At 34.7% G+C, this 24,384-nt stretch overlaps 1 protein-coding gene across 5 annotated transcripts in view; it reads left to right on the top strand.

Moving 5' to 3' along the window:
* The window catches only part of CACNA2D1 (calcium voltage-gated channel auxiliary subunit alpha2delta 1), a 358,410-nt gene that overhangs the window by 305,323 nt on the left and 28,703 nt on the right, over positions 1–24,384 (top strand). For 2 of the 5 annotated variants that reach the window (XM_012568886.5, XM_041721401.2), the window contains exons 15-24: positions 705–794; positions 4,197–4,265; positions 5,675–5,749; positions 7,016–7,090; positions 14,110–14,181; positions 15,249–15,320; positions 19,006–19,067; positions 20,700–20,776; positions 21,958–21,972; positions 22,665–22,725. In XM_012568886.5, coding sequence (XP_012424340.1) covers positions 705–794; positions 4,197–4,265; positions 5,675–5,749; positions 7,016–7,090; positions 14,110–14,181; positions 15,249–15,320; positions 19,006–19,067; positions 20,700–20,776; positions 21,958–21,972; positions 22,665–22,725 — 668 coding nt within the window. Of the gene's footprint in view, positions 1–704; positions 795–4,196; positions 4,266–5,674; positions 5,750–7,015; positions 7,091–10,244; positions 10,302–14,109; positions 14,182–15,248; positions 15,321–19,005; positions 19,068–20,699; positions 20,777–21,957; positions 21,973–22,664; positions 22,726–24,384 lie in introns of all 5 variants that reach the window. The other 3 variants (XM_072919218.1, XM_030291327.4, XM_030291341.4) reach the window with 3 other exon arrangements.

Here is a 24,384-nt window from a genome sequence, read left to right on the forward strand (position 1 = left end):
ATTCTGTTAAACTCTTCCAGACAGTGTCTGGCAAGATGTATCCCTAATAAGATCAGACAAGCAGAAAAAGTTGATGACTGAAAAAATTTTGATGGCATCCACTCCCAAATAAGTCCAGAAATCTGACGTCTCATAATATCACCAGCTTTAGCCATACTCACAAACTGAAGGAAGGCAGGAAAAGGAGGTTTTATAATTCTGATTTTTCTTATTCCAATGCAAGTTACACAAATTGTTGCTGTAGGAGCTTAACATACCCAGATGTTACACCACTCACCCTCCATTGTCCACTCTTTCTTCTGGGTTGACAGTTCTGTAATCCGCTTGTAATTTCTTTATGTCATTAACAATTGATTTTGGAATATAAAAATCTTTTTGGAAAATTTATTTTTCGAATAAAAATAGTTATAATTCTTGTATTTTGGGAAAAGAGTGGTGGTTATGAATGTGTAAGGTCTGTGTGACTAGGAGTGAAATACAGGAGTTACCTTTTCAGTAAATACTGCAAACTGAAGACCCAATTATTTTGTGATATAAATTTTGAGAAGTAAATAAATGCTCCTCCTGTAGCAATGATGACTTTTGATTTCCTTTTTCCCTTGATATTTTAATTTTTATTATTTAATTATTGTTTATTTTAATATTGTTTGTGCTCTTTGATCTAATAATTGCCTTTTTGATGAGTTCATTACACTTTTTAACAGGAATATCTGGATGTTTTGGGAAGACCAATGGTTTTAGCTGGAGAGCAAGCCAAACAAGTCCAATGGACAAATGTCTATCTGGATGCTCTGGTATGATCTGTATTTATCTCTACTAAAGTAAGAATTTTAGAAATTCAGTAACTATTCATTCTGCTTTCCCAAGAATCCAATTTCTTACAGTTCCAAACATGATATTTTTGTGTTTCTAACATCAGCCTCTAGGAAGAGATCTGTTTATAATGTGCTGGTTTTACTTGCATCTAGTATCCTTCCAAGTGTCCTGAAATTTAACAGAGAAAACCAATTTATTCTCTGAAGAGTTTAAAGTGTAGGTCACTGCTGGTCTCAGTTTAAGGGAAAAAAAAAAAAAAAAAAAAAAAAAAAAAAGAAGCAAGTAGCCTTCTATTGTTGTACCTACTGCAGTAAAGGTAATTTCTTACATTTCTGGTGACGAATTCTTAAAATTCTTAGTTTTTCCTCCTTTTTTTTTTTTTTTTTTTTTTCTCCAAAGAACATTACAGAAAGAATTAAATCTATCAGTATAACTAAGCATTTGCACAAATTTTGAACTTGGGTTGTTGTAATTGCTTGCTTGCTCAAGGTAATGATTTCTTTAGCCTTTAATTGGACAGTGTAAATAATGGGGATATAAATGAAAAGATATATGAAAAACTTTCTTACTGATGAATTTATCACTTTGACCTTGTGAAACAAACATACTCAGGAAACTACAGGAGGAAAAGTATTGTTAGCAGAAATCTAATCTCTTGCTCTGAATAACCCACTTCTGAGCAACAGGGCAAAAATTACTGCAGAATTGTCATTTAGACTCACGTATTTCTCCAAGCTCACGTCCAAGTCATGTCAAAATGCACATCTTCCCTTCAGTCAGCATTTCTGTACATTTTTTTATCAAAATATAATTTTTACTGTCAATATAACTGAGCAGGACACAAAGGAACTAGTTTTTCTTCGAAATTTCAAAGCCCAGAAGTTCATTAACCATGTTTTGTTTGTTATTGCTGAGGTACTTACTGGAAACATAAAGGATGTGATGACAAAAGTTCTTATGTACCTATTATCTTCTGTGCAACACATCTTCTGTACATATCCTGTTGTAAAGTCAAAGATAAATTTGTAAGTAGGAATAGAGATCTGCTTGGACAAGTAAAATAAGTGACACCTGCAGGCATTTCTTGTGTTACTTTATATACTCAGTGGGTTCATTCAGTCTTTCCTTCAAGGTTTTCTGCCTTCATATGTTGTATATGTGTTTTTGTGAGTATATAATTCTATATACATATGTTTCTGTACATATATACACCCTCCCACACACACACACACACACATATATATATATGTGGTAACTACATATATATGTGTACATAATTATATATAAATAAAGTAAGACAAAAGAAGGTAAAGTACTGAGGTAAAGGCTCAGATTTTTAGACTTTCTCACCACAGTTCAGACCATAAAGGCATAGGTGTATCTAGCCCCCTCTGAAGCCTTTTTCTGATTCTTGATTGTATAAGGGAGTGTGACTAAGTTGTCACAATTATCTGAAATTCCCTAAAACAATTCCCTCATGTATGACTTACATGTCTCCTGCTTGTGGCTTACAAGACTCATTCCTATAATTTGGTTCTTACTGTCCAGTGGCTGTTTATGGCTAAGACTAAAGTAATGCAAAGTAATGAGGCCACATTAGTGCATAAATTCAGGTTATAAAATTCTGAAGAGAAACTTTCATTTCAGACTTTTTCAGTCTGGCTTTCAAGACAGCCTTTAATAATTTGATGTATTTGTAGCAATTCACACCTCTTTTCTAGCCCTTTTCCTTCCAATTCTATTTCTGTGTAGCTCTGTCTTCATTTTCAAGATAATCCCAGATTTTTAGATACTTTTAGGTTTACCAATTAGGCAAAATTTATTCATAATTGTTAGCCTTTCTAACTTTACCTTGGTTTTCTTTTTGTTTTGTTTTTGTTTTTTTGTAGTTGGGAATTTGTGTTATCTCCCTCCTATTTAATTATGTATCTTTTCAATATTTCTTCAAAATAATGTCTTCTCTACTGATTCATCCCTTTTTTTATTGCTTTCCTACAAAATCCACTTCACTTTGCTTGTAACTTCACTAATTCTGACCTCACCACCTTTCATTTGATACACAAATGTAAGTTAATGAAGGCTGTTTTAAAACTCAAAAAGGTGCTACTAGACTGGGAAAACTGAGAACAGATTAAACCAGAGTGGATTCATATAGTATTCTAGTTTTTTTGGGTGGTTTTTTTTTTTGTTTGTTTGTTTGGGTTTTTTTTAATGAAACAAAAAGGATATCACTCCTCAATAAGCTGGATAGAAGGGGAAAAGTTTTAAATTAAACTCAATCACATAAAAAAAGGTAGAAATCTCCCTATGGACAGTTTGGAATAGAAAACAAAACTTTCCTGGCTATCTGAACATATGGTGTTCTGGATCCTATTTTCAGTATGATTTGCGAAGGTTACTAAAAGAAAAACAGATTTCTTATATCTTCCCAAATAAATGAAAATTCCTTGCCTCAGTTGCCTCAGTACCAGAGGAGACATTGATTTTGCCAAGCCCATGATGGGTATTATTGCACACCACTCAAAAATAGTGATGACAGAAAAAGTAGAGAAATTACCAGTTGTAATTTTTGGTTGTTTTTTCCTGTATGAGTTACCTGCCTGTTTTGGTCTAACCCCAGGCATCAACCAAACCTAAAGCAGCCCCTCACTCATTCAATCCCTCACTAGTGGGACTGGGGAGACAACTGAAGGGAAATTAGACTGTCTTTGAGACAAAGACAGTTTAATATGAAAACAAAGCTGTGCACAAAAACAAAGCAAAACAAGCCAGCCATCTCTAGGAGAGCAGGGCTCCATCGCACTAAAGGTGACTTTAGTCCTTCCCTTCCCTTCCCTTCCCTTCCCTTCCCTTCCCTTCCCTTCCCTTCCCTTCCCTTCCCTTCCCTTCCCTTCCCTTCCCTTCCCTTCCCTTCCCTTCCCTTCCCTTCCCTTCCCTTCCCTTCCCTTCCCTTCCCTTCCCTTCCCTTCCCTTCCCTTCCCTTCCCTTCCCTTCCCTTCCCTTCCCTTCCCTTCCCTTCCCTTCCCTTCCCTTCCCTTCCCTTCCCTTCCCTTCCCTTCCCTTCCCTTCCCTTCCCTTCCCTTCCCTTCCCTTCCCTTCCCTTCCCTTCCCTTCCCTTCCCTTCCCTTCCCTTCCCTTCCCTTCCCTTCCCTTCCCTTCCCTTCCCTTCCCTTCCCTTCCCTTCCCTTCCCTTCCCTTCCCCTCCCCTCCCCTCCCCTCCCCTCCCCTCCCCTCCCCTTCATCAAGTCAGTGAATTATTATGAAAGCAATTGCTTACCTACACACATTCTTCCACTGTTCTAATGAATTATGGCTTAACATTTGCTTTTTAACTAAAAAGGCTTTTTCTCCCTTCTTTACTGTTTTGGTTTTTTTTTTAGGAGCTGGGCCTTGTGATTACAGGAACTCTGCCTGTCTTCAATCTAACAAGGGAACAAAATGGGAAAGTTGTAAGCTTCTCTTTCAAAGATAAAAAAAAAATAGCAGTCGTTATATAAATTAAATTTAATGTTAAATGCCTTAATTATATGTATTTCCATAGAGTATTTTGCAGTGTAATTGTCTTGTACGTCAGAAACAAAGGGGTCATATCTGTATACCTGATAACCTCCTAGGAACAAGAAAATGCAGTGCATTCTTTTACCCTTTTTGTTATTCTGAGTTTCAGGGTGCGACATTCCACTATCTCTCCCTGTGCCTTAGTGGCAGTGGGGATGCATTCAAGTGCCCAATAGATGGGAAGTAGCTGATGATATTATTTAGAGCTTTTTAAGAAATAATGTCCAGATACCTTTCTAGGAAATCTCTGAGGCTATGACATTTCAGAGTAAAAGGCAGTGATGTAGAGAATATAAATCAGTATATAATTAGTAACAATAATGGAAAAGAGCACGGTATATTTAGATTAAATTCTAAGTGCTGAATAAATAAAATTGCCCATCCCTATTACTGTCTGACATGGAATCTGTGTCCTCTTCACAAAACACAAAACAGACCTGGAATATGCTTGAACAATGTGTGGTAAAATATTGTACTTTTGGTGTAGTCCATTCAAGTCAAAATATACAGAAATTTAGACAAGATATTATTTGATTCAGTTTCTCAGCTATTACATAGAATTTATGAGGCATTGAGGGTTTGATCACTTCCATTTCTTTAGCTTACTTTCACAGTAGTTGTCTTCATTTCTTTTTAAAAACAAGGCAATGAACCAAAAAAAAGTTGCTTAATCTTATCTACAAGACAATGCCTGGAATTGTCCAAGTCTTGTTCAAAGTGACAAACTACTGATTATCAAAGGATGTCTTTCTGAGAAGCAAAACACAATCCAATACACAGGAGCAAGACAGGAACTCAATTTGTATCTCTACCTGAATATATTTATAGGCTTCCTCCAACAAATTTTACAAATTTATTTAATATGGAGAAAGGATTCAGGTCATACTATGTAAATGACTGCCTTCCTTTTTAGTCGTTGGAAAATGAATTATAAGTGAAATACTTGTAGTGCTTGAGTCCCTGATTTCAAATTCTGATGATTCTTTTTACTCACTGGGTTTTTTTGTTGTGTTGGAATATTTTTCATTCATCATTAATATTGTTTATTCATCCAGGAAAGTATCTATAGTCACAAATAATTTTCATATTCCACACTAAATTTTAAATTTATTAAATTTTCTTTTGGATTACTTTGTCATTATTTAAAATATTCAAAATAGACACACAATTAATTAGGGAGCTTCTCAAATGTATCCTGTCAAAAAAGACATGAAGGCAAAAATACAAATTAACTGATTGTTCCAGTTATTCTGCATTGTAATTATGTCTAATACATACTAATATTTTGGAATTTTACCAGAATCAGCTGATTCTTGGAGTAATGGGGGTCGATGTCTCTTTGGAGGATATAAAAAAACTGACGCCCAGATTTACGGTAAGCCACTTGCATTGATGTTTTCTCATCGTGTATGTTTAATGTGTTCTATGCATGCTCTGTCATAAGTCATACTGCAATGACTGGATTTGAGTCAAGATACCAGCAGGCTTCTTTTCATATATCCTTTAATATTGTTGCTCTCTCCAGCCATGTATGTGTTTCTGTGTGATTTCCATCAGGGTGCACTGTGTAAAAGTCAGCTTTTACATTGAGGGATATATTACAAGTACTTGTCTTTCTGTATCTTAAGGCACTGCTCTTTAGTGAAGTGTTTGATTCTTAGAGTACACAGACATTTCAGCTGATAATATTTGCCATTTATATAGGACAGCTCTTTATAGAAAATTTCTTTGATATAGGCGGCTGTCTGTACCCTACTCAGTATGAGGGATTTATTTATTTAAACATCTACTGTGGAATTTCTATGAAAACAACTGGTGCTGTGAAAAACAAAAGCTGAGGAAGAAAAGGAACATCACAGGTTTGACTGAAGGCAGATGCAAAGTCCTACATTTAGAATGAAATAATCCCACACCACAGCCCAGGCTGGGACAGGCTGCCTCAAAGGGCAGGAAAGGGCTTGGGAGTCGTGGTGGAGGACACACAGCACACAAGTTAGCAGTGTGCCCTGGCAGTAAAAACCAGCTGTGCAGTAAACATCTGCATCGGTGCACTACCCAAATTTGATCTCCTCAGTATAATAAATACTCTGAGGCCCAGTGCAGAGCCACTAAGTTGGCTGAGGGTCTGCACTACATGGTACACAGGAAGAAGCTGAGAGAGATGCATTTGGGCTGAAAAAGGAACCTAAGGGTTAGCTAATGGGAATTCTGGAGAAAATGGACCTTAACATTGCCTCAAAAAGAGGCTACTAGCATAGATGTTGCAATGGAAATTCCAATGGCAATTAAGGAAGAAGGAGAGCAGGCTGCCCAGAGAGGTTGTGGAATTGCCACTGGAGGTATTCAAAGGATTGAAACCTAGTCCAACTTTGAAGTTGTTTATTTTTTAAGTTAGCTTTGCCTTCAGTGAGAGGTTGTACTAGCTGGCCTTCAGAGGTTTCATCAGACTAAATCATTCTCCAAGTTTATGATCCTAAAAGAGTAAATATTAAGAAATTATCTTGTCTGTGTTAGTAATCTTATACTTCATGATGCCTAAGGCATTTGTTTTCCACAATGTGAGCATTTCTTGAAAACCATTAATTACTCTTTCTTCATTACTTAAAAGCATATAATGCTAAACTTCATTTCTTTCTTTCAGCTTTGTCCAAATGGATACTATTTTGCAATTGATCCTAATGGGTATGTGCTGCTACATCCAAATCTCCAACCAAAGGTATGAAACACCTTCTAATTTACTTCTCTATAATAAGGGGATACTGTCAGAAAAAATCAGAAGGAACAAGACAGCAATAATGAAAATTCTCAGTTTTGTGGGTGTTAGGGAATTCTGTGGTGTATGTATGGCTACTTCCAAATTCACCGGCTTTGGCTTGTATTGAATTTGTTTAAGTAATAAAATAAAAATATGTATATTTTGAATGTATATTTATACATTTGAAGTGTTTTAATATACATATGAGTATAAAAATAATTAGTGGTAGCTGTAATGTCATTGTGAAAACAGTATAATCATTGTGAAGAATCTTGAAGCAAACTGAGGAGTTTTTGTGCACTTTTTTTGGTGATACTTTCTCATGTAAAAGATTTAAATTTTCATACTAGCAAAACAAAAGAAATCAGAGGAAAACACAATGTATTTTGTTTGAATTGTTGTATTTATTTATTTGCTTATTTTTTGCTTACCAGAGTTGAAACCTGACCTCAGAGCTGGGATGGATTTAACTGAGCACCCCTTCCTAGAACACTTGATTTTTAGTAGTTTAACTTGAGAAAGTCCTTTCATGCTTAAACATGAAACTTTTCTCTAAATATAATTAGGACACAACTTTCATCAAATTTCAGGAAAATAGAAACCAAGTATTTCAATTTGGCTCTTTATCCATTAACTGTAGTCCTTACCTTGTGGAGAATCGTACATTGTCTGTATCTTCTTAAATAACTTCCTTCCCCGACATTGATGAGAAATTTCAATATGAATGGATGATTTTTTTTCTGAAGTCAGAACTTTGATCTTGGTTTTAATGAAAGGTTTCTCCAAGTAAAAAAATCTTCTGTTTAGTGGACTTGTTGAAAATTCTCATATTTTAATTGCATATTTTCAGTGAACTTTTTCTCTTGTATTCTTAAGGTTATATTATATAAATGATAAAGTTAAAATAACTTTTTTAATTGTCAAAGAGAGAAGAAGAAATTAAGAATGCATTTACATATTTTAGTGATTAATTTAATTCTTAAGTCAGCTTTGTGAATATTTGAATTAACTTCCTGGTAAAGTAATTAATACATTTGAAATCTTTTGCCAAGTGTGTAACACAAGAAAGAAAAAAGTGCTTCTGAAGAAGAGAAAGAATAATTTGACTGTAACTATTAATGAGATATCCCTTTTGATTTATTTTAAAAGACACTTCAAAAATATAAAGGAAAACCATGGAAAAGAAAGTTTTTTATATAGTCCTCATAACTGAGCAAGACTTCAGTTTCTGGATATTTGCATTTGATTTTCATGTCTTGAAAAATGGAAGTTTTGATTTGATGACCTTTCTTGGTGAATTCTTCAGAAGCAAATATCTGCATCATTACTGATCCAATCTTTTCTTAATTAGAAGTTATTAGCAATTAGATGATGGCTATTGGCCTATTTATCTTTCTCTTATATGCAAATTAAACTCTTTTCATTCACAGCAGTAATGTAAAAAGAAGCAATGCAGTAGTCTTTTTTTAGACTTAATCTTGTGAGAAACTGATGGATATGCTCTCTGTTCATCTCAGATGTGCTGTTATCCTGCACTGTTACCTCACAACATTGAGGAATAAAAAACTCTATTTAAAACTCAGCTCATCCCAACTAAATCTAGGCAAACTGAGATGGATTATTAGGATACTAATTGTCATGGTTTCTCTGTGTAAAAATGAATGTGTAGTTTTCCTTTTAAAAGGATATAGAAGTCCAAAAATGCTTTCCCTTAATGCTCAAAACTTTGATTTAGAGTATGTTTAAAACAGGATGTTTTATAAGTAATAATTGTGATTTTTAGAATATTGTCTAAATGTAACATTAAGCATTTGCATTATTATTGTTATTGTTGTTATTAACAGTTACACAGACTAGACTTTTCCACTCCCAGTTTGTGTGGGGTGGTGCATGCTATTCAGACTGATACAAGAACTACAGTTTAAAACTAAGGTACTTGATAAAGATAGATATATTTAGAATTCATGGACTTTCTTTAACATGTCATATTAATTTTAGCTGAACCTCCCAGTAGCTGTTAACTTATTAACCAACAACATCTTAACCCTCTTTGGCAGCAATTTTTCAATAGTTGTAAAATAAAACATAGCTACATCTATACCTTTGAAGAGGTGAGGGTTTCTTACACTGCCAATACTTCCTTCTTTTGAATGTCTTCTGCTTTCCTTCTCAAAATCTTTTTTCTCAAATCAAAACTGGTTCAACACAATTAATATTTTGAGAAATTGTCTTGAAGTTTTTAAAGCTGTTTGCACAACTGAGAAAAGTCAACAAACAACAAATTTAAAATCATATTAAAATAATTTAAAACTTTCCCATCATGTTTATATTTGCTGAAATATATGAAAATTATGCCAAAGCTAACAAGAATGTTTTTAATATGCAGCTTAATATAGTTTTAAACAGCTTAAACCATTTTTACATTTGTGTAATTAGCTACTTTTTTTATAGTACTTAATTTCATGTTTTATTGTAAATTTTCTTTGTGTGTGTCTGCATATATGGATATATTTTTCCCACTGTTACGAGACAGAACAGGGGGATGCACCACCAAACAAACACAGTCACTGAAGTGAGTCCATTTAACATGTATTAAAAAGCTTAATTACATTTTCAAAACAGTAAATAATTATATTTCTCAATCTATTCTAAAGATTAGAATCCTTGTCTTCATTTTTACTGTGATTCTGATCAAAACACATTTAATGGCAGTCTGAAAACTTCATATGCCTTCAGTGAGGTCCAATATTCTTTCTTACTGTTTAGGGTTATTTAAGAGTCTTAAGAGGAGCTGGGTTTTAGGATCAAATATAAAAGTAAACAAAAAGTGAGCTATTCTCATTCTATATGTTATTCTGTCAGAGTACGTGGAAGGGAGAGCTCTCTGTTATTTTTGTTCACATTAACATATGTCTGATTTTTGTTTCCCTATCCTAACACTGCGTGTAATTCTGGAAGAGAGCTCAGAACTCATAATCAGGGTAAAGGATAGTCTCTGCTTGCAGTAGTAAACATACACTGGACAGCACAGATGTTGAGAGAACACTTCCATTCTATAAGTAGACTGTTTACTAATAGTGCAAAAATATAAATTACTGCTTTTTTGTTACTTCAGCAAATTGGTGTGGGCATACCAAAAGTTAAATTGAGAAAAAGGAGACCCAATGTACAGGTAACTTTGAATGGAGGTGATTAGTGCATTAGAATGCATAGACCTGGAAATATAATTAGAAAGCTTCTGCCCTGCTTACTAGGAAAAATCTAACTAGAGAACTGTTCATTGTGACAAACAGCTTCCAAAGCATGAAGCTTGCATCCTTTCCTGTTTAAATAATAGAAAACATGCTATTGGCTGTAGTGAAGGATAGTCCATTAAATTATGATGCTTTACTAATAGGTGCTAATTAGAATCATGCTGTAAAAATTCTTCTTCAGATGTTGAAATTAATTTGAAGACTGGAAATAAAAAGAGACTACTTGTGCTGGCTTTGCTTGCATAAACCCAAAGTCAAGAGAAGATCAGAAGATAATTATTGTGACTTTATTGCCAAGTTTTATTGCACAGTGTATGCTGCATAAAATTACAGAATATGAGTTCAGGTTTTTTGGTTTTGGTTTTTTTTTTTTTTTTCCTGGTGAATTCAGAGTAAGGAATATGTTCCATCTGCAATTTACATGGGGTTTTCTCAGTTTAGCAGACCCAACTGTACAGAATTAACTGCCATTCACCTGTACAGGGTGACTAGTCATGTTTATGTAATGCAATTCCTGAGCAGAAAACACTTATTGAAAACTGAAAAATCATTAAAGGAATGTAACTAGAAAAATAGTAATGTTAAACAAAGCATATTGAGTTTGATTTCTTACACATATGGAAATCTCTAATGCAAAACTTGTGGCCTGCATAGCAACACAAGTAAAACATGGTGTAAAATCCTGATTCAAGTCAGTGATTTCACTGAGTGTTGGGTGGCTGTGTTTATAACATATGTAGAAGACCACCTCAGGGCTGGGATTTTTGTTTGTGCACTGGCGAAATCAGCACTGAATCAAAAAATCATCTTGGTTTTCTTAGCACACCTGGCTCCTCACCTTACCATGGTGTGGTCTGGCTGCTGCTGGGTTTGCCTGGCAGTGCTTGCTGCCCAGGGAGGTGCTCTGGGCTCCCATCCACTCCAGATGCTCCTGGTTTACCTCTGTTGCCCAGGATTTTGCTGGCTTCTTTCCATTACTTCTTTTAAAAGCCTAATGGCATTTGTCTTCATTAGTACTGCAGGTATGAGTAAGAACTAGGCTCCTGCAACACTGCAAAGAAGGTCATCCATAGAATTTGTGAGAACTGACCTCCCAAAACACACAACATTTTAGTTAACTTTCTTTTATGTTGCTGCACCAGTTCTTTCTTTCTTTGTTTCCTTCATGAGTTGTCATTGAAATTGTAGATCCTTGCCTTTATTTGTCCTGCTAGAAATGAATTGCAATCCTTTTGTTTGCATGCTTCATTGCTAGTGATTTACTTCTGTTCTGTTTTGTTAAGTTGTGCTGCTGAATGTGGTGGTGGTGTGCTTATTCCAGTCATGTGAAATGCATGACTGGATTAAGAGAAGAACAAACTGAACAGTAAGTTTGTTTCTTCGTGGCTTGGAAATGGCAACCCAGTAAATGGCAACCTTGGAAAGAAAATTATGGAGCCCAAATACTGGTAAAAACATTACTGGGGGAAAGAGACATAAAGTCTCATAAGTCTAAAGACATTAATCTTCCCTTTTAAAGTAGCAGTGTAGGAATTTTCTGTTCTAGCTCTTAGTGGTTGTCTTTGTGCCTCAGGCACATCTAAGAATGTATTTCTACATGGTTAGGATTTTTTGCCTATTAAAAGTGATTATTAAGTATCATATGCGAAATGTGAAGCGATATAACACAAGTTTTAAAAAGAAGAACAGTTAATGCATATTTGAATTTTCACAGAATTAAAGTTTGCTATTTTGTCTTTGGGACTCCTTGACTATGGCTAGCCCAGGTTATCATTTGAAATAAGTATTGACCTTGATTTGATGTGATGGCTTTTTTTTTTTTTTTCCTTTTTTTTACCATTTATTTTCTTCTCTGTTCCTTTGTGTGTTGGAATGGAATGCGAACTTCATAAATGCCTCCTCTGCCATGCCAATGCCTTCATGCATGCTGTTTGGGTTTGACCATGCTATTCATTATCCATTGCATGTAAGATATATAATTTTTTATTTATTTTTACATTTTAGCCTTTTGCTATTTATTTTGAGAGTGTGGATTTGTTGGGAGGGAAAAGCAACTGCATAGAAATAATTGAATAATTTTAAATTAGTAGGGAGCATACCTTAATGCTATTTTATTGAAGTTGCTAGTTTTATCAACTATATATAAATAGAAATGAAAAAAATTTTCTTGAGGTTTTCAGTAAATGTTTTAAAGATATACCAAGAATATTTGTCTGCAATCTTTTCAGTACATATGCTCTTCCTGAGAATAAATGTATTGTTTTTCTCTTAGCAGACAGTAAGTCTTGTTAAGATTAAGAATGATTCCATATAGCCAGAAACACATACATTGTGTCCTCAAGAAAAGGAAAAATAATCTTTTGTCTTCTGGAACTACTCTATATTACAATATTGAAAATAAGAGCTACTGTTAAGCTCTTAGTACTCCAGACTGTTACATGAAGGCATCTTTTACCATTTGTTGAAGAAGGATATTACCTTCTTCCAGTGTATTGTGATGAAACATGCTTGCATTCCTTGATAGAACATGTACATTTGTCATGTCACTTTGCCATGAGAATGCTAAGATAGAAGGAATATAATCGTAATTTTGAAGGAAGGGAGTTTAGTCTACCCTGTATATGTCAGTATAGGAGAATTGCTGAAATCCCTTGTTGTTTTTTTTTTTTTTCATTTTTTACTCTGAACTGTCAGATTTAAATGGTTAAGTAATACACCACCATACTCATGTTTCTAAAGTGAATTTGCTTTTAGGAGTGCAATAAATAAGTACTGGGTATGAGGATGGATGATTTTTACACCACACACAATATAAAGTCAATGGAGCTTAGGCAAAATTGCCAGAAAAAAAAGATGGATTCCCAACAACTCATATGGAAGATGGCTCTGGCCAAGTAAATGCAGACTGCAACTGAGAAAGGAGCAGAGGCTGGAGGGTGGTCTGATCTCGTTCAGCAGAAGTACAGTGGTCTTCCAGCACTCCTGTGGGGCCAGGGTTTTTACAGATGTAGATCACCAAAGCTCTCTGTGCTCCATGGTTGAGGGCTGATGTCATCAATGTTCCTTAGGTCTGGAAGCTTTGCTTTCAGTATTTCTGCGCTACAGCTTTCTGTCTTTTAACTGAGATAACACTACTGATGTCAAGAGAAATGCTTTTGAAACTTCAAAGTGTTCAGAGAAGTCCTGTAATGCTGACAATAAAAGTGGGGTTTATTTTTTATAAACCCCAAATAATTGTCTGTAATTGCTGTCTTTTTGAATCTTGAGTCTGTTCCCACCTCACATCAGTAAGTCTGTGTTGTCTGCTCTTGGTAAAATTGCAAAGAGTGCAGTTGCCCAGCTTACTGGTTGGGTGGAAAACTCTCCCAGATTTCTCTCTCCTTTCTTGGAGGCAGGACTTCAAGTGAGAGATTCATACCCTCTGATTCCTCCCAAACCAGTCCAGTCTGTGACAGGAGAAGGGGAAGCAGCACCTCAGCCCCATACATGACAGGCTGTGGACAGACACTGGCAATTAGTATTAATTTGATTTTCACTTATCCATTTAACCTCTCTATTCAACAAAATAAAATAAATGAGAAAGGGCCATCATGCTACAAGACATTAAAATAGATGGGTAAGTAAACCCAGTAAAGTAGGCTAATTTGAAATGAAAGGATTAGAGTGGTTTGTAATATTAAAGTACTCTGTCTTTATTATTTGATCATTTAATGTCTTCTGCTCCAGAATCCTAAATCCCAGGAACCTGTTACGCTGGATTTTCTAGATGCTGAATTGGAAAATGATATTAAAGTTGAGGTGAGATTACCTGGTTTCTTAGTGCCTGTTGCTGCTTGTATTTCACCATGTCATAACTGCAAACAATAAATGTTCTAGATTTTGAATGGGTATCTATTTCAATATAAATCTGAATTTTAAATTTGTTAAGATGGTGACTTTCTTGACATGAAGTTATATTTAGACAATTAAATCCCAGAATTATTTATAGGCAAGGGAAATGCATTATATTCCTCTCATTTGGAAAAAACACCATGATTACTACTTAATTCTTCTTCCTGAAGCAACAATTCCTGGGAAGGAAGGTAGAAAAAATTTTCAAAACATAACACTTTTTAATAGAATATTAAAATATTATCTGAAATATTTTAAAAGTATTTCCCTATTTAATGCAAGTTTGTTCCTGTGGCAAGAAAGAGAACTGCGAAACAAAGTGTAGACAACACATTAATTCCTCTGTATATTTTTCAGTTATTGATTTTGTAATATATTCAGAAATTATAACTTTCAAAAATAATTAGTTTTCTGAAATCAAATGAAAAACTTTTAAGTATTTTACATTTTTAACATATTTTTCACTGAAACTGTTTTTTTATACTGACAGTAACCAGCCTGCCTTGTTATCTATTTAGTTCTGCCTTAAGTTTCTTTGCAATGGTTGTTTCAGAGGGGAGTTACTCTTGAGCTTGTAGAAAAGTGTTTCTGTGAATCAGTGCTACTACCTGAATTACACAGATGTGCTGGGAGGCACAAGAAATGGTAGGCAGGACTCCTTTTCATGCACACAGAATACATTCTCTGTCAGTGCCCAACATTAAGGAGCTGGCATGGTCCAGCAATGCAAAGTATACCAGAATTTTGGCTTCATAACTCTACTGATTGAGTATATATTTGGATAAAACAACTTCTAATTGGAAAAAGCTGAAAAATGTAAAAAAACCTTTTTTTCAAGAGTTGTGACTTCCATTTGCATTAGCATTTTCTGTGTTTTTAAGAAATGTTTTGATCACTTGAATGATTATTCCTGTTACATGGAACACCTACACTTTTTTTTCATTTCACTTTTTCCTTTTCTTCCTTGCCAATAGATTCGGAAAAAAATGATAGATGGAGAAAGTGGAGAAAAAACATTTGAAACACTGGTCAAGTCCCAAGATGAGGTAAGATATGAACCCAAAGAGTTACATTTACAGGAATAAAACAAACCAGAAAAATAATGTGAAATGGTGAAATGCTGGGATATTCATTTTGTAGTGACAATTTGTACTATTTTTCCCTCCAGATTTGCTAGTTTTACTGGCTTATAGTAAAAAAATGTTCTTAGGAAAAAAAAGAATTGTTTTGTTTCTTGGTTTCTTTGGTGCATCATTAATCAGGCAGTTGTTGATGAGGTCTTACACTCTGTTCAACAGGAAATGGACCCAGCCTACATCTATGCATGAATTCCAAAACAAAGTGCTTAATTTGCTTGCAGAGATGTGTAGTTTATATTGTGGTTGAATGGGAAGAAAGTTGTGAGAAAAAATAAAAAAGTAATTTTTATGCCATCAATTAAGACTCTTTGGGATAAGCAAATTCATCTTACAGTTATACCATGTACTTTCTGAACAGCTTGTTGAGTTCTTTATTTTCTTGTCCAAAATACTTATTCCAGAAATCTTTGCTACTGCTTTCTCTAATAAGCACTAGGAAATACTCAAATTTGATGTGGGTCATTACATGGGTGCTCTACTTCTTGGGGACCTCAGAAGAAATCATGACTGGTGTGCTGAAGGAGCAGTTCTGGCCAGAGTGTGCCTCACAGTTACAGTTCCACAACAGCTTTTTGCAGCTCTTTGCTCTGACCGTAGGTCAGTTTGAAGATATCTAATTTGATGACTTAGCAAAAACATGCACAACCCATAGATATAAGCTCATTATAACAATACCTAGAAGAATTGCTTGACGTTAATTCGTACTGGCTTTCCCCTCTTCCCATATTCTTCTAGAGATCTGTATCAGCAGGGCCCTTGCCTCCTTTACTGTTTTGTGCTTTCTCACGGTAAAATGCTAAAACCAAGCTTTACAATACTGCTTTACAATCTCTGGGAAAATCCTGCTGTGTAAAAAAACTGTGTTTTTTCCTGAATGGTTCCAGTTTTGGAGAATGGTGCCCGGGTAGGTGTTTTCTGGGGCAGAGAGGCTAAGCCCCTAGTGGATGCCAGCTCTGCCCCCTGACCTGTGTCAGGAGCCCATGCTGTTCAGGATGCCACCAAGTGTGGTCCCTTAAGGGAAACTGGGTTGTTCCTGACCCACTGTCAGAGAGTCCAAAGTCCTGCTGGCATCTGAGATGAGAATAAACTGCTACTGAAGGAAGAGACTCCATGCTGGGACATTTTCAGATTTATGTTGTTTTGTTTAAGGAGTAGCTTTCCAGATCTATGGGTGAAAAAGGCTCTGTGTAGGTGGTTAGATGAAGGGTTAGAAGGTCACAAAAATACAATAATATGATTAGGGTTGTACAAGACATTGCATTAATGGTAAACATTTTGAAGAGATTTAAGGTTCTCAAGCTCTGTTCTACAAAAGACCTGAACCAGCTGGTCCTGCAACTCTTTTCCCAAAGAAAGAGGGAGGGAAATATTGCAAATGCTGAAGTCAGTTATAGTATCTGGGCAGGAGGGAGGATGTAACATCCCTGGGTGCATGAGACTCTGCGAGTTACACACTGCCCAGACCACAATCTGTAATGGAATAAAATATCCCAAGCCTTTGATCCCAGATGTCTCAATGCCAATGAAATTATTTATCCTCACCTTCCCTTTCACCATGGCCCAAGATTTCTTCCTCTACCCAGACCTCTCTGAGAGAAGAAAGGAGCAGCCAGAGCTGGCTGGCTATGATGACTGCTCCCAGCCATTGCACCCTCCCAGCTCCAGGCTGCTAGAACCAGAAAAAAGCTGCTTTAAACCACGGGCCACGCATGAGCCATGCATCACTAAGCACTTGATAGCTTCATATATTTTCTTATAAAAAGGGCTGATGTGGTCGGTTGCTCTGAACTGACAGTTGCAGTCTTCGGGCTTAAAAATTATGTTCTTTTTGTTTTGCTTTTTGGTTTAAGTTTGCATCGCTTTCCTTTTGTGTTGCAGCTGGCCCCAGCAGTGTCTTGGGAGATGACTTCATACTACAGCATAGAGACTGGACTTGTAGCAAATGTGGGTGGGGTGCTCTGGAGTCTCCCAAGGCCTCAGGGGCTTTCCAAGTAACAGAGAAGATGCCGTAGGAACAAAGCATTGCCACATTTGGCAGCAGGGATGGGCAGTAGTGAAAACTGAAGGGTCACAAAAGCTGCATTGGCATGTGTGAGTTCCTTGGCAGTGCTCAGCTGGGGATGGGATGGGCTCAGACTGCCCACTAAGGAGGAAGGCAAAGGTAAATGGGAGCTGAGATGTGAGGATGTGTTAGTTGCTGGGTTTTCTTTGAAGGGAGCTTTCGGCCAGTTTGCTTTCAAGCACTGTGGCATTGCTGGTGGCAACAGGATTTAATTACAGCCCAGTTCTTCTCTTCCCTCCTCTCCCACCTTGGGCACTGTTGTGGGGGTACCTATGACTCTCTGATTTAGAGGGGCTGCCAGCACTAGGTTCAAGCAGCTGATTTTAGCCTTAAGTACACATTAAGTATAAATAGGCTTCAATAGGAATCTCTTCAGCTTTTTTTATCTTAAATATAAAATGTATCAGGGTACAAGACACAGTTATATGCATATTTCTGATTTTCTTTTATCTTTTTTCGTTTTCTTTCAAAAATGACTATTACATTATATATCCTGTCATGCTTTAATGAAAGGCAGCAGCAAGGTAGTGAGAGGGTTTCAATTTATTAATGTCATATAAGTCACCTCCTTACCAAAGCTATGGTCATTTTCTCACTATCCTTTTACCATAGGGACAGAAAGAACCTAGAGTTATACCTGTGGTACCTTTCCCCAGTGTTTGTAATGTTGCAGTGCAACAGCTGTACAGTCTTCAATGCTGACATACTTACAAAAATTTGATTGCTAAAGTAATAATATGTTGCAGCTGGCATAATCTTATAGCTTTCAAAGTGGAAAACTGAGTAAAACAATGTCAGCCAGGTGGATGATTAAATCTGTGGGGAAATGTGGGACTGTGCTTATCATGCTGTTTTTCATACCACAAGAAAACAAATGGTAAAGATTATCCTAATGTATTAAGTTATTTAAAAATAAACATTTATTTCAATGTTAATTTTTTTCCTAAATTCAAGACCTTTCTAATTAGATTAGAAACACAAGTTATGTTTAGTAGGGAATACCTATGCAATCAGAATTACCAAACTGTGCCTCTAGTTATGATTCAAATTTAAATGCATTAAGCCAGTGGTTCTGTGACCTGAAAGGATAGGCTCTGGGTGTTTTTGGTTTTAAAGAATTACCTACAAAGTCTTTTTGTAACTGATGGGGGTTTTTTTTAATATTTTCATAGTTTAACTGCATAATTATCCATAAAAGAGAAAACATTTTTTATCAAATTTAAATCTCACAGATAATGGTTTGCATAGGTCTGGCTAATGTGAAAATTACAGGTCAGGTTTGTCTGATTTTATTGAAATTTAAATTTTGCTAATGTTCAATAAAAATTATATGGTTGATTATTTTGCAAAACCTAAGTTTGGATATATTTAAGGAAAGGATTTGCAGCTCAAACCATTATTTTAGCAAAATAATAAATAGAAATACATCAGATTTGTACTTGATTTTACACATTATTTCTCAAAGAACGGTCACAATCATTGAAGCTCCTTAGTTTAATAATTTCATTTTTCACCAATATCTCTTTGTAGAGGTATATTGATAAAGGAAACAGAACGTATACATGGACTGCTGTGAACGGCACTGATTACAGGTAAGTCATTTCTGTTCACTGGCTTCCTTTGTTTATTTAAGTGTCCTTTTGGTTAATTTTGGTTAATATTTTTAGCATTACAATTTTTATACTAGCTAAGGTGACACTGCTGTGTATATTATTTTAAATTCATTTATGGACACAATATTGCAACATTAGAAGGAATGTTGAAACATTCCTTAACATTACCCCAAACAGATAAAGGTTTTGCAAGTCTCAGGAAAGTTAAACCACTCTAGTTCAAATCTACATGGTGTAAATATTGAGTCAAATTTGACCAAAATGCTATTTCTCTTATGGTGAATTACAGTAATCCTCAGACAAGTTGGATCCCAATTTCTGTTGTCTTCTGCACAGGTGTACAGTCACTGAGAATGCAAACATTATTTTGAGTGTATAACCAAACAAATCAGTTTTAGCATCAGAACATATACCTAGGATCTTCTAGTTTTTTTCTGTTGAACTGCCTCTATCTTTATACTCTGTGAGAAAAGGAAGTTTTTCTCAGACTGCCATCTAGCAATCACTAGAGAAATACATTTGATGTACATAACTTCTTAATTCTGCCTGAGCTTCCTGGCATGAAATATAGCAATAAATCCTCAGAGTATCCTTGCAGAAAACTTATTAAACATAAAATTATAGATTTTAATTAGCAATTTCTGCTAGCACTAACTGTTAATGACAGGTACACTGCCACTGATTTCCCTAGAGGAGAATTGGTGGAAGGCTATCACTAAATATTTAGCAATCTCGCTTATATTCTGTATAAACTGCAAATGTGTCACTAAAGGTCAGCTCATTTATGGGTCAATTGTGCAAGATTTTTAATGTTAATTTCTGCTGCTCTTCATTAAGAACTGTTGCAGTTCTGCATAGATGAAATCCAAGTGGAAAAATTAAGGATACTACATGGCAGCTGATGATAACTATTTAATGATCACTCATATCTCCTGTCCTTTACATATATTTTTAGAACTGAATTCTTATACATGTGTGTAGAATTTAGATGCAAAAATAATTCCTACATATTTTGAAAAAAATTAAGTTTAATATAAAAGAAAACTTTGCAAATGCTCTGCAAATCTTAAAATATTATTGTGCAACTATGTTCAATAATTGTTGGTGGTGACTGCTAATTAAACAAAGTATTTTTTTGGGATCCTGAATGCAATGGATGTGAATGCAAGTATTGCAAGATGCATTTCCTGGATAATATTGATTGTTGTGTTATTAGTGAGAGTCTCTGGTTATATGATGTGTGCAGATCAGCACAGTGCTAAGTGATATATTTGCAATCAGTGATTGCCATGACATTTTGCATTGGGAAGTTAAGTGTGTCAGAGGAAAACACAAAATCATGTATTTTTTTTATTTTAAATTATTTGGAAATTCTTTATTTATCTGCTAAAAAGTGCATTTGTGTTTAGAAGTGAAAATAAGAATCAAAATAAACAGAGGGACCATCATGATTGGCGTAAAGATACTTGTGTCTATTACTAAGTGTGTCTGCCTCATCTCGTGATAGTCCAAATTCCAAAACTGTGAATTACTTTCAAAACACAAAGAAGCTGAAACTGGAAAACTGCTGCAAATAACATAATTGTTCCACTTGTCTCATTTCTGTTGCAGTTTGGCATTGGTGTTACCATCATACAGCTTTTATTATATTAAAGCCAAAATAGATGAACCTATAATTCTAGCCAGATGTAAGTACTGTAAAGATTCCCTGGTTTTGTCTGGTATTGCCAAGTCTCAGATTCACTTAAAAAGCAATATTTGAAATTCATAAATTTTGTGGAATTCAGTGATGTTACCATGATGTACCCAAAATCTTCAGCAATGATTCTAACATCTGAGGTGCGAAAAATATTCTATAAAAATAGAATATGTGCAGAACATGTCAGTTCCACTGATAATCCCTACCCCTTGCTCTGTACTAAAGAATCATTGCTTTATGTATCCTCTATTGCTGTCATTTTAAGGGTCTGGATGCCATTTTTTCATTTTATTGGCAAAATAGAGTGATATAGGCTATAAGAGCATAACTTTATTTTTGTATTTTAGTTACAATGTAATATTTAGCAAATTATCTCTGCTAGAATGATATGAAAGCCCTGTTTGGTTTGAGTTGCAATTAGGTTTTATTTTGATTTTTACAAATAGTTTTAGTGGATGTTTGCATTGTTGTTTTATATTAGACTGATTTCAAACCATTTACAGATTGTGAAGTGATAGCTGAAAATTACATGTCAGTATTCAAAATTTTTGGGGTTTTTTTTGTTAGATGTAGCTTAATTATAGTCTCGGTAGTACACAAAATAGAACCAATCACAGCCTTTTAACTTTATCCAGGTGTTATGATAAATTTAGAGCAAGTGTATAGTTAAATAGAAAGTTTGAAAACTACAAAACCTCAGAGGCAAAGATACTGTTAGTTTAGGGAAAACTTGGTTATCACTACATCACTCTCCTCTACCATTACTCCCACATATAAAGAAGAATAGAGCAACTTTTAATAATCAGTGATTTATTTTGTAACTTTTTCCAATACTAAGTATTTTAAATTACATTTTTAAGCATAGAATATGATTCTCTTGATGAATTACATCATCTGGTTTTGCACTTGTATCAATAAAACCTGCAAAACAGACCCTTGAAATAGCCACAGTGTATAGAAGGTACTGAGAAATAACTAAGAACCTATTCTTCAGTCTTCAGAGATGTTTGTCTTTTTTTTTTCCAGACTACAGTTGTATGTAAATTGAACCTTTGAATCTATGTACAATATTTTTATTCAAGGGGCTGTTTGAATAAAATATTGGTTTGTGACCCCTTGTGCTTTACCCTGTTTTTTTCTGTTTCCCTGCTTTCTCTTTCTGATGGATAGTGACATCCAAAAAGGGCAAGTATATTCTTGTTGCTCAATTTCCTTCTGTTTACTGCAGTTGATATTTTTCACTTATATTTCTATTCCCACTGGATATTCTCCTCTGTATTCCTCATCTCAGGATTTTCCTCATGATCATTGGGTACCATAGCAATAGAAAGGGAAAAACAAAAGTGAAGTATTTTTCTGTTTACATGCACATTTTAATATTTTGCTGATCTGTAATCCTTCTTTGTCTGGTCCTCTCAGTGTTCAGTGATATCATCTATTAAAGCCATATTTTTCAATAGGATTTACAGTGATGCTACTATGATTTAAATTTTTACATTTTATTGCAGAAAATATTGGAAGTATTTTTCTTGGTGTTTTAACAACTCAGCATCACAAATATTTATTTCTATCAGAGTTTACTTCTAGTGAAAATATGTCAGTTATTTTTTGTGTTGCTATGCTAATTAAATGTCTTCCTTAAATAAATTGCAAGATATTATCTTACTGTTTCCAGTTGTATGCTGTCTATAATAATCAAGTAATTTCTTCTATGTTGCAAATTACTGAGAAGCATAGAATTTATTAGGGGAAAAGTGTCTCAAACATTTCTTTCTAAATTCATGGATGCATGCAAAAGTTATCTAAATAGTTTGATAAGAGAAACAATGGCAAAAATTCCAGTTTACTTACTTGGTATTTAGTCTTCATCTTTTTAGTTACAGAAACACTGAAGCATGATCATTTCGATGAAGTTGGCTATACGTTTTTAGCACCAAGGTTGGTTGATTTCCCAGTAATAAGTGTTATTTCTGCATCTGATGTGATTATTGGCACATGAAGAATACAGATTTGACCAATAAATCTTCATTTGGTAACAAATTATCAATCTTTTATCATGCTGGAATGCAAATAGCATCTTCAGGCTCTGATTTCTGCTCATATTAGTCAGAGAGCTGTAAAAACTGGTATTGATATTTTAATGGAAAACTTATTCACATCAGGGCATTTATTGTGGTTTTGACTCATAAGATTTTACAACTATTTTTAAAATAGGTTTCATAATACTTACCACAGCGTGTTTCCCAACTTTAAGCCAAAGGGCTTCAAAGCTCTCAATTACTTAAGTATTAGTTAATTTTCAATTAATTGAACATTATTAAGTCATTGAAAATTTATTATCTTCATTAGTTCCCTGAGGTTTTGTATTTTTAATGTGAAATTCTGCAGTTCTTATTTCCCTTTTAAAATTATGTTTGCAAGGGAAACCTGGTATGATAAAGACTTCCTAAAAACTGAGTTCCTCTAAATGATAGTTATGATAACTAAAGGAAATGCTGTACAGTTAAGATAATTGAGAATTGTTGCATTCTTTTTTCATCTGATAAATCTCTTTATACTTTTTAATTTCAATTAATAGATTGATTTCGATTAATTGATTGATTTATATGAAGTCTTCTATCTTAAAAAAATATGCATGAAGTGTTTATATTCATATATAAGAATATATGAAGTCTTCTATCTTAAAATGTCTTAAAATGTCTTCTGTCTTAAAAATCGTAGCTTAACTCTTTAATTTAAATTTTCTGAAAGATTGATTTTATTGAGAATTTATTGCACCAAATACAACTTCCAGCAAGTCCCTACTGTCTTACAGAATAAAGTCTGTTTGATATCTAGCTCTGCTTAAATGTGAATATTAGTATAGTATGGTAAATTCTACCTGTGGTATCTCTGGATTATGATGAAGTAAATAAAGGGTAATAAGATATTTTAGTCACATGAAATACTTGAACACACTTCTTTTGTGTACAAAATTAACTTAATATAAAAGCTCATTTTAAAAAGAGAGCCCCCTGCTTTACTGCTAAACACTCTTTACATTTTAATTAAAGTTGTTTAATGCCCCTCATCATATAATATTTGCCTCCAAAATGCCCAGTGACTTCTATTTTGCTTGCTTGCATTCAGTGAATTGCCCAGTGATATATTGCTTTATTTCATTTCATAAGGGACAGGAGTTTACTGTTTATCTGTTTTGCATATGTCAAAGCAAAGAGCGTTGATATGTTCATGTGATTTGTACCCTAATAAAATTGTATTTAAAACTTTTCAGAGGATAGGACCTTAACCTATAAATCTGACCTTAGCTGAGCATGGGGTTTCACCAGCAGTCCAGGTACTTTCCAGCATAGTTTAACCCAGGAGCAATTTAAATTCATTGGGCATATTTTTAGTGTAGAGACAATGAGGTCCTAATATGTCCTACACTACTCCTCAGTTTTTCTCTGGAAATCTATTCCCTATTTCATGCAAGCAATTTTCTTGCAATCCAAATCTTAACAAGTGCTTAGGCGGGCATTTGAACACCTTATTTCCTGTAGATGTCTGAATAATGGTTATAGTAACCATTAAGTACTGATCATGGAAGCCAATTGA

This window comes from Taeniopygia guttata, chromosome 1A (assembly GCF_048771995.1).
Source record: "Taeniopygia guttata chromosome 1A, bTaeGut7.mat, whole genome shotgun sequence".
NCBI classification, from domain to species: Eukaryota; Metazoa; Chordata; class Aves; order Passeriformes; family Estrildidae; genus Taeniopygia; species Taeniopygia guttata.